The sequence below is a fragment of the Protobothrops mucrosquamatus genome, unplaced genomic scaffold, assembly GCF_001527695.2.
Source record: "Protobothrops mucrosquamatus isolate PMUCROS unplaced genomic scaffold, P.Mucros_1.0 scaffold88, whole genome shotgun sequence".
Lineage (NCBI taxonomy): Eukaryota > Metazoa > Chordata > Lepidosauria > Squamata > Viperidae > Protobothrops > Protobothrops mucrosquamatus.
In genome coordinates, this window is record NW_015386464.1 from 830,115 (window position 1) to 841,780 (window position 11,666).

Sequence of the window (11,666 nt, forward strand, 5' to 3'; positions counted from 1 at the left end):
CTTTAATTACTTTTTAATTAGACAATTTAAATATTTCATTTTAATTAATTTTAACTTGTGATTGTTAGTGGTGTTTTTAATTGATTGTCAGCCGCCCTGAGTCCGCAAGGAGAAGGGCGGGATATAAATTCAAATAATAAATAAATAAATAAATAAATTATAAGCACAAAAGCAGTAGGAAAGTATGAAGAAATACATAATTTTTCTTTATCTTTTTCTGTTCCATGTGGACCTTAATTAACTGGAAATCATAAGGATGTCCCCAGTGATGGTCATTGATTTCAAAATAGTAGACATGACCAAGTGGGCATGCTCCTTTTTAATTGCATCATATACATTCACATGTATAAAAAGAAGGTTTCAATTGCCTCATCATTTTGTAGCCATTGATCACCAATGCGGATTCCCCTGAGAAACAACTTTATATTCTATAGTGCTTTTATTGAAGCCCAACGGACAAAAATCTGAAGTCTGAATTTTCTCCGGTTGCCATATTAGAGTTGGTCAGCAATTTTAGATCAAGGAGGCAAGTTCAACCATATCTTTCCAAGATGAATTTGGAATATCAAAATCTTTTTGTGAAGAAATATAGAATAAGTTATTTCTGTAAATCTGAAATCTCTCTCTGAATTTATAAATAAGATAAAAACACTGAAAAGACTATCCGGCATCCTGAGTTTCCATTCCTATCCTTCCACTGAAGTTCAGGTTACTTCCATTGAACTCAATAGTTATACCTCTGAAAAAGTCATTCAAGGTCAGTACCAGATGGACATTTACTAAAATACACACCTCCCCTTCAATCTGCAGATTTTTCTGCTGCAGAGTTATTGCAGTGATTATTTGTAAGATGCCTGTTAACACTCCCTAATGCTGGGAAAGCCTCCTTATGTGCAAATGAACATCCTGTGCAGCTGAATCTTTAGCAGATGTTTCAGCAACAATTTCAGATAATCCCAATCTGTGCAATGTTCACCTTGGGCTTATTATGAAAATTTTTGTTGAGATGAATGGCAAATAACAATCCCTTTCAAGTCAAAGTACAGTATAACTAGGCAAATTGTCAACTCATTTTAGGGAGAAAAATCTGATAATTAACTTTGTCCATTTCGTTCCAGTATAATCTACAACAATGGCAAATGAAATAACGAGACATTTCCTGACCTTTTATTACACCCTACATGTCCGTGATGGGCTTGTCTAATGGCCCTGCTAAACTACATATTTCATCATAAATTATTATATTCATATTGCTTTTCACTGAGGAAGAAATGGATTCTCAATATTTATTGATCTCTACAAGAAATATCCTCAGGTGACATTACTGATTTTCATATACTGTATCATATTAAGATGTGGTATATACTATTAAAATTTTTGACACCTCAAGTATATAATAATAATATATATTATCAGTGATTGGACTTCCAAAAAACTCTCAAATTTCTTTATGAATTTCTGGAAGGTGAAGGAGTCTTATACTCTAGCTTCTTTTTTAAAATAAGGATAAGACCATTAATATTGCATTCAGCTTTATAGAATTTGTGCTAGGTATGACTCATGTTCCCATTAAAATAAGCACATGAAAAAGCCTATGAAAGGACAACCATTTTATCATGTACAGTATAATTACATATGCACTAAATGTATTTTAATTCATAATTCCGGTGCTGTATTCTCAGAAAAATCTTTTTTTAAAAAAAGTATCACTAGCAGCAAACAGAAAAGGAACAGAAATTGCATCATAAATGTGCAATAATTTTCTCTAACTACTATGATCATTTTAAAATGTAAATCCAAGAATGATTCTTGAAGAAACTTTAAAAAATATAGGCTTTCTTGGACTGATACATACTGCAGATAGTGCGGTGAAAATTTTGTTGAACCTTAGTTTATAAAAGTATTCAAGTATATTCACTGATTAACTGGATACACATTGCTCTGGCACAGCTCAGGTTTGCTTTTGCATTATATTTTTCTGCTTTTAAATCATTTATCTCTGTGAGAGTCTTGGGGGGGGAAGTGGGACAGCTTTAAGAGAATAATTAATGGAAATTAAGTGAAAAGAAGTGGATAGTTAAATATTTAGCTTCCATGTCACTAAAAAAATGTAAAAATAATTCCACAGATTACAAAAGCTTTTGAAATGGTGCCTTTATACAACATCTTTTCTAATGTGTCTGCTACAGCAGTTATGTGAGCAGTAACTAGGTTTCATAATTGTCAAAGAATCTCCAAGGATTAGGAAAAAAATGTATTTATTATGTACCATATAAACCCCATTATTTATTTAGTCAGATAAAGCAGAAACAATGCACTCAGAAGAAGTCATGTAATATAGGGGTTAAAGTGTAGCCAGGACAAAAAACAGCTCCTGCAAAAAGGCCACATATACAATAAATCTATAAAAAAAATACATGCGAGACAAAAGTTATTTCCCATGTTCATATATAATATGGTTGTAAATATGAGTCATGAATGCAAAGGGTTGGTTTTTTTTATTCATTGGGAGATTTTGTAATTGAACAGACTATGAGTCATGGCCATACAGGATTGCAATCACATCTTTTAGCCAAAGGCTTCATATGGCATTAACTGTCTTATCCATCTCTCATCTTCTCAATCAACCTACTAATAAAAAAATACCCAGATAAGACATGGCATTATGCTAACATGGCTGAACTGAAGTGTGATTAGTTAGGATTTAATTTTATCATCTAAAAATATTTCTAGAAAGTAAAAAAAATATCAGGTGGGAAAAATGATCATGCATTCCAAATTAATTTAAAAATAGCTTTATTCATTAAATAAAGTCTTGATATAAAAAGGTCTAATAGCCCTCTGACAAATATGTGTCTCAGGAAAAGTCATTTAAAATTGTGTTATTTGAATGATATTTCACTTTATGCAGCCTCAGAAGTCAGTTTTGTCATACATAGATTTTAACTATATTTTAATTAACATAAAAATCATTTAGACCAGAAAATAAAAACATGTTTGATTTGAAGTTCAGTTTAAGTGGCTGTACTCATTTTATTTTGAAGAGAAAAAATTTGAAAGATGTTTGGGCTATAAAATGGGAGATCTTCTTTCTGATCTTCTTTCAAAGCATTGGGATAGCTGGTGTCAGCCCCATTAGACATGGCACATCACAAATCAATTCCACTGGAAGACTAGAACTATAGTCTTGGTTATAAAAACAGAATCTTGCAATCTTGTGCTTTACTTATCTTCCTCCTTATACCCCCAATGAATCAGGGGAAAGGCTACATGAGTCACTTCCAAATACCTTGCTTTTCACGTTTTAAATAATGTTTAGCTCTCTTCTATTATGTAAGAGTTCTTGAAGAGTACTGTCAGGGCCATTTCCCATCCTCTGTACATCTGCTTCGGAATGAAACTCAGAACTATATGGATAGCTGGACGAATTCTCCAGAATTCCAGGGAACTTGCAAAACTTGAACAATCTTACTTGTGCAAATAGCCCCTATACAAATTATCCTGAGAGGTAGCTGATTAACAAAGTGAGGAATGGTTTATTTATAGCCTCCAATGTATGAGTTCAAATTATGAAATAACCACTTCAACCACTTCAGTTTGAAAATACTATAACTGCCTGTTTAACTTTTGACTAATTTTCTCTATTATGTAATAATTTTATTTCTTACTCAGTAAGTATATTTGCAGGTTACTCAAACATGGAATCTGGTTACCCTGCTCTTTGAAGAATAAATTACCTGTCCATAAATTTTACCTGTCCATAAATTTTAATAGGAGAGGATTTCAAAGTAAGAGCTGGTTGAAATGATGAATTTATGCACATTCAATTTAAGGTTCGTTCTCTTGAAGACGTTATTGAACCACCATAAATGCAATTGAGCTGGCCAAAGGCTGATATACCTCTAAGGCTTAATTTAAAAATGCTAGCCAGTGTTTTTTTCTGGACAATACAAATTTTGGCAGTCCACAAATTATCTACAATAGATTACTTAATAATTTTCAGAGATCTGGCTCTGGGACTTTGGCATAGTCTCCAGGTCCAAACTATTAATTGCCTTAACTCGTCATAATTGTCCTTTAACTCATCTTTACCCAAATGCTCCCAAACAACCCTTCTGCAAACAGGGCCAAAATTGTGTGGGTAGAAAATCTCATATAATTAAAATAATAAAATAATGTCACTATTTTGTTTTCTATTTTGCTAAAATTGCAAATCTTAAAAATGAATATAGGATAGTAGGACTGAATGGGCAGCTACAGATGAAGCACATCAGTGAAAAGCAGCTGCATAAAATGAAATTCTAGGTTTCGTAATACAATGTCAAGATGAAAAAAAGTTACTCATCCTCTTTCTGCTGCATTGATCAGACCACTCTTATAAATACAGTGTTCAGTTTTTCAAGAAATGTAGGCAATGATGGGGACATGTGTTATGCACGTGTGACCTTGCTGGTTCACAAACTGCACATGGATTCTGGTGCTGGTTTCTATCATTAAAGTGGTTCATGGCATAGGGCATGAATGTCTGAGCATCACTTTTGACCAATTGTCTCTGCCTGTCTAGTTTGGTGGATGCGATCCAGGTCCCATCAATTAAAGAATATTTCCTTGTTGAGTCCAGGAAGCACAGCTACCCTGCTGCAATTCCTGTCCTTTGGAATGGTTTTCTCTTAAGATTTGTATAGCTTCCTCTTTATGCCATTTGGGAAATTATTAAATATATGGTTATTCTCCTAGGCCTCGAGATAGGATGATGGTGACTGTAAGCCATTACAGTTGTTTAGATTGGCAGTTCTTCTAATCAAATCAAAATTATGAGGAGACAAATTCACACAACATTCTGCTATGATTTTAGAGTGATTCAGAGGAGATAACAGTATCATAATTAAATATGACACATGTAATAAGTGTATAGTAGATATTAAATTTGGAAAGCAATACAAAAGAATACAACAATAATGCAATAATGATCAGGGGATAAACTTACATTCTACAAATTAAAATGGTTTTCATAATATTAAATCAATATGATTCAATGTACAGTTATTTAGATTCAAACTTTCCAAAGTTTCCAATCAAAATATGTTCAGCAAAATTACTGGCTTTACATAGAGATAACTGAAAATATCTCATTTAGAACATCTAATGTAAAATACTGGCTAGATGTTGTAATATTAATATAATATTGCCTTTGAATTAATATATTTTAGCTTTTAGATAATTGGGGAAAGGATGATTTTCATATATGACTCTATATGTGAAAATAAATGCTTTCATGAAGTGGTAAATTTTATCAACTAAGGACTTTACTATGGGAAAAATAGAAACATGAGACTGAATCTTAAAATAAGCAGTAACTTGTAATTTCCGCAGGAACAGAGGAAAGCTAAACAACTCCCTTCATTCAGTACCATTAGCCTAGCCTGGCTCTGTCATCATGGAAGAATAAGGATGGAAGCAATAACAGCCTTCTATTTGTCAAGAACCAAAAAGTCAAGTCTTACAATGACAGACCACTGATTTCTGGAGTAATCTGTCTATAGTACAACAAATCTGTTTTGACAGTGTGAAAATATATCTTGCCAGATGCAAAACATTATTTTTGACAGAGTGCTTTAAAGAAAACTTAAATTTTGCAGTCGAGTATAGTCAAATTAAATCCATTTCCTGGTTTATCCAACAGTTTTCTTAGTAAACAACACAATTCATCAGCTGGAACACTTATTTTATATAGCTTATCAATCACAGATACCTCTTTATTTAGTTCTAGACAACTAAAGGAATAGGACACATCAAGTATTGTATAGTTAAGGTAAATAAAATATTATTATAATAATCTGCATAGAAACAAGTATAAGGACCCTTTCTCAATTTTAAGATCAGACAATATCGGCACTTCTAGAATGTCACTTACCCAGCTGTGTCTCTTGAATTGTCAGTTTACTCTCCAAAGGATACAAAAGCTTTGGTGGTTTTTCTGTAAGTGGGGCTAGAAAAAAACACAGACACATATTTATTCTTTTAGAACATTCTTAAACAATGTTAAAATGTTAAATATTAAAATACTTTCAATAAGACAGAATCACATAATTATCCAAAGAGTTAGAAGTTGTAATAGACTTTATTGTAAGAAAAGCAAGGTAATAGATTTCTACATAGCAGATTAAATAAGAAGAGATCAAGAAAAATAAACAATGATATAAAAAATGTGGGAAAGGGAATGAGAAAGAGAAAAAATGTCAAGCAGACAGAGACAATGTTTGCAAAGCTATTCCAAACTATTGAAATCTCGGTGGCAGCACAAAGAAGATTTAAGGCAGATAAGGAGACATAGATGTTTGCATAAATACATAAGCACATGATCAATGCATATAAGAATCAGCACCACCCTACATCATTGCTTGGTTGGATTACTGCGATGTGTTCTACATGGGATTGCCCTTGAAGGCCATCTGGAAACTATGACCAGTCCAGAATGTGATGGCACAAGCAGTTCTGGACACTCTATGATGTGCTCATATTACATCACTGCTGCATGACCTGTCCTGGCTTTTAGTTTCTTTCTGGGTGCAATTCAAAGTGTATCACCTTTAAAACCCTAAATGATATGGGACTAGGCCAGAGGCCCCCAACTTATTGGGCACCAGGGACTGGTTACGTGGAGAGAGGTTTTTCCACGGACCGCCGGGTGCGTGGTTTTGTGGGCTGCCTGCATCTTGCAGATGGGGCTTTGCTTATTTGTGCAGCCTGATTGTTGGCATGCCGTGGCCCAGTACTGCTCCATGGATCGGGGCTTGGTGACCCATGGATTAGGCCAGGGGTCGGCAACCATAAACACTCAAAGAGCCACTTGGACCCATTTTCCACAGAAAAGAAAACACTGGGAGCTGCAAATCTTGCGTGCGCATGCACTAGAGGGAGGGCCTTGATTGAAGAATTTAATTAAAAAGAAATAGAGGGTGCTCTGCATGAGTTCTCTCTCTCTCTCTCTCTCTCTCTCTCTCTCTCTCTCTCTCTCTCTCTCTCTCTCTCTCTTTCTTTCTCACTCTCTCTCTCTACTCTCCCCCTCTCTCCCCCTCTCTCCCTCTCTCTTTTTCTCTCTCTCCCTCTTCTCTCCCTCTTCCTCTCTTTTCCTCTCTCTTTCTCTCCCTCTCCCTCTCTCTTTCCTCTCTCCCCTCTCTCCCCCTCTCTTTCTCTCTATCTCTTTCCTCTCCCTCCCTTTCTCTCTCCCTTTCTTTCTCTCCCTCTCCCTCTTTCTCTCTCTCCCTCTCCCTCTCCTCTCCCTCTCTCCTCCTTTCCTCTCCCTCTCTCCCCCTCTCTTTCTCTCTCTCTCCCTCTCTCTTTCCTCTCTCTCTCTTTTTCTCTTTCTCCCTCTCTCCCTCCCTCTCCCTCCCTCCCTTTCTCCCTTTCTCCCTTTCTCCCTTTCTCTCTCTCTCTCTCTCTCTCTCTCTCTCTCTCTCTCTCTCTCTCTCTCTCTCTCTCTCTCTCTCTCTCTCTCTCTCTCTCTCTCTCTCTCTCTCTCTCTCTCTCTTTCTCCCTCCCTCCCCCTCTCTCTCCCTCTCTCTGATCTTCTGCTCACCTGGCAAGCTGGCTTCACTGAAACACATTCTTATTTGGCTGGCTCTCTCCTGCCCTTCCTGCTTCCTGCAGAGACGCAGCCAAGGCAGAAGCCCCACCCAATAAGCTTGTCAGCTAATTGGAAAACACTGTGAGGCCACTCTTTTCACACACACACACACACACAGAGAGAGAGAGAGAGAGAGAGAGAGAGAGAGAGAGGGAGAGGGAGAGGGAGAGGGAGAGGGAGAGGGAGAGGGAGGGGGGGAGAGAGAGAGAGAGAGAGAGAGAGAGAGAGAGAGAGAGAGAGAGAGAGAGAGAGAGAGAGAGAGAGAAGGGAAGCGCAAGTGCCTCTCTCTGTCTCTGTCTCTCTCTCTGCAAATGGCGGAGGAGACTGGGAGCAAGAGAAGGCTCAAAGACCCACATGGTTGCTGACCCATGGACTAGGCTATGTACAGGATCATCTTTCTCTGAGGGTAAGTTATGTTGGGTGAGCTCTAGGTCAGAGGTCCCCAACCTTTTGGGCACCAGGGACCGGTTCCGTGGAGAGAGGATTTTCTGTGGACCGGAGGGGGCGTGGTTTTGTGTGCTTCCTGCATCTTGCAGATGGGGCTTCGCTTGTTTGTGCGGACTGGTTGCTGGCACACCGCAGCCTGGTACCAGTCCATGGACCAGTGATTGGGGACCCCTGCTCTAGGTCTCTTCCCTTAAATGTTGTCATCTAGCAGGGCCCAAATGACAACATTTTCTTTTCCATAACAGTTCCCCATCCTCCTTGCCTTAAGAAGGCCTTGAAGAGCTGAATCTTCTCACAAGCATGGAGATATGATAAGGCTGGAGTCCAGCAAAATGGTGGGTAGATGCATGACAGAGTGCTGCCCTGGGGTTTTATAGACTTTTTATTAAATTTTACTTTATGATTGGGAGGGTTTTTTATTTTTAACTGTTTTGTGAACTATTAAATATTGTTATTACAATGTGTGTGTATATATTACACATACACATATATTAGAATATATACATATCCAAGTAATCCTTGAGTTACAATAACTTTATTAAATTTTTAAACAAGAAAGATAAAAACTAACAGAAATGAATAATTAAAATAAGAAAAAGAGAAAAAATAAAGCAAGAAACAGAGAACAAAGCCAAAAGTGCAGAAAAAAAATACAGAAAACAAATATAAAGAAAACTTTATTTCAGAGCAGATATAAGTATATATTTACATTAAATTCTTACAGTAAGTTTATAATATATTTTTCATTTTTATTATCTACCACTTCTTCTAATCATCAAATCCATATGTCATACATAATTTCATTTTTTCTGTTTCACGCACAAAGTTCAAAAGGGGTTTCCAATCATCATTAAAGTGAATCAATATCTTTTCTCTAATCAAAGCTGTCAATTTTGTCATCTCAGCCAACTTCACCACCCATTTTTCCTTTCTAGGTAATGTCAAATCCTTCCATGTGCATATAAAATATAGTCCTCAACTTCAGTGGCAGTTGGGACTGAAATTTCTATTACTAAGCAATGTCATAAAGTTCACATGATTGCACCATTTCACAACAGCAGTCCCAGCATTCCATATTGTCTTTGATAACTGAATTCCACCGGTCATTAGCCAAGGACCAATCTCAATCCAAGTCAGTCTCAGCTTGATCCCTCCTAGCCTGGAGCCTTGGTTTTGAAAGTAAGTCTTTCAAGATAAAGGTCTGCCTCCCCTTCAACTCCTCCAACCTGCCTATTCTACCCCACATCTGTCCTTTTGGTTGCCCTGCAGCCTGTCTTGTGGTGTGCCAAGTTATCCCAGGAACATGTGGCTCTGGACCCACTTGCCTTGCTGTGTCTCAAGGGCTGCAAGAAGGAAACCACTGTATTCAACCTTGGGAAGAAAGCCTAATGTGCCCAGTGACTTGGGCACTTGGAAAGTGCCAGCTGCCCCAGTATGACCCAGCATGGCAGTGCAAGTGGCACAAGCTACAGCTACCCCAGGAAAGCCTAGCCCAGGCCAGGCAAGACCCAATCACAGCTGATTCTCTAATGTGATGGGGAAAAGGAGATGCTATGAAGCTTCAGTGAGAAAGAATAGGCAAAAAATGGCAAAAGGGCTTATAAGAATCAAGAAGGGTATTGGAAGGAAAAGAAAAGATGTGCTAAAATATTATTTCAGTGTGGGTGTCCTGATAGAAAGTGCCACAAGCAATTCACAGCCTGCCAATGTTTTGCAAAATGCAACACATTGCTTTAACACTGAGTACCTGTCTTGAAAATGAATCTGGCATTGTGCAAAAGTAAACATGTTCAATCTTTCCATTAAAAATGAGCATTTGATTGTATGATATTTCTCCTTGATAATTTTGAATGAAAGGGTTTCGGTGAAGCTATCAATACCTGTCCTAAGGAACAGCAAAAATGAAGAACTAGAAAACTGATTCTAACAATATCCTGAAAATTGCACAATTATCAGTTACTGTCCTTACCCTTTTCACTGCTTTTATCTATGTGATGAGAGTTGATGGACTAAGCACCCTTCAAACATAAAGATTCTGATGCCACCTGAAGGGAGTTGCTTTGCCTAAACAATTTGGTAACATTCCTTTCAATTTGCAAAGTGCTCCAGTTTGTATCTTTTGGGAGGAGATCAGGTGACCTACTAGTCAAATTTAACAGTGATATTAAAAGTATTAGTATTTGGTGACTAATATGCTAGTTTAGAACTGTCATAAAGCTCTGATTTTATTTAGTCACCCAAATATTTTATCAATTTCCTAAGATGCCAAATTACACCAGAAAAGCAAAATGGAATATTTATTCAAAGTCTTGCATGAAATGTTCCTGGTTAATGTTTTAGCTCAGGGGTGTCAAACTGCCAGCCTGCGGGCCGGTTTCCACATACCAAAGCCGCGTCCATCCCATTGCCAGCAATGCAAAAAGAGTTACGATGCATCGCAACACGTCACGTGTGCACCGCTCAAACTGTGGGCACAAAATTGAGTAGTAAGAGTAGAACAAGGACTACCTATGAAGTAACTTAAACTTAAACTTAAAATAATATAAATATGGGGCGGGAAGAGGGCCTCCTGAGTCCCGCCGAATGTCGGTCAAATTTTTGTTGAATTATGTTATGTTGTATGTTTTAAATTCTTTTACTAATTTTTATTTCATTTAAATAGGCCGCTTCTACTAAAATTTAGTTAAAACCAATTTAAAATACCCCTAGGCCAGTCCTGCCCGCTGAAACAACCAAGTCTTGAGGGCGCGGCGGAAGGAGGGGAGATCTGGAATCACCCGGATCTCTGGGGGCAGCTCGTTCCAGAGGGTGGGTGCTCCGACAGAGAAGGCCCTCCCCCTGGGGATCACCAGCCGACACTGTCTGGTTGACGGCACCCTGAGGAGGGCCTCTCTGTGGGAGCGTATCGGCCGGTGGGAGGTAATCTGTGGCAGAAGGCGGTCTCGGAGGTAACCAGGTCCAATGCCATGGCGCGCTTTAAAGATGATAATCAACACCTTGAAGCACACTCGGAAGGCCACAGGCAGCCAGTGCAGCTCACGCAGCAGCAGCGTTACATGGGAGCGATCACCGCCCGCGCGGCCGCATTCTGCACTAACTGGAGCCTCCGAGTGCTCCTCAAGGGAAGCCCCATGTAGAAAGCATTACAGTAGTCCAGGCGGGAGGTGACAAGAGCATGGGTGACTGTGTGCAAGGCATCCCGGTCCAGAAAAGGCCGCAACTGGTGCACCAGGCGTACCCGGTAAAACGCCCCCCTGGCCACAGCCGTCAACTGGTCTTCCAATGTCAGCCGTGGATCCAGGAGGACCCCCAAATTGCGTACCCTCTCCGAGGGAGCCAAAGTTTCACCCCCTATAGTCAGCGATGGAGTCAGCTGACCATACCTGGGAGCCAGCAACCACAGCCACTCAGTCTTGGAAGGGTTGAGCCTGAGTCTGTTTCTCCCCATCCAGACCCGTGCGGCCTGCAGACACCGGGCCATCACGTCAAGGGCATCATTGGGTTGGCCTGGGGTGGAAATGTACAGCTGAGTATCATCAGCGTACTGATGGAAATCCACCCCAAAGCCACGGATGATCTCCCCCAGCGGCTT

General features: G+C 38.8%; 1 protein-coding gene across 1 annotated transcript in view; it reads right to left on the reverse strand.

Annotated features, from left to right (window-relative positions):
• Positions 1–11,666, reverse strand: part of IL1RAPL1 (interleukin 1 receptor accessory protein like 1) — a 457,645-nt gene that overhangs the window by 186,152 nt on the left and 259,827 nt on the right. The window contains exon 6 of the mRNA XM_029283439.1: positions 5,915–5,989. Within this exon, the coding sequence (XP_029139272.1) occupies positions 5,915–5,989 (75 nt within the window). The remainder of the gene's footprint in view (positions 1–5,914; positions 5,990–11,666) is intronic.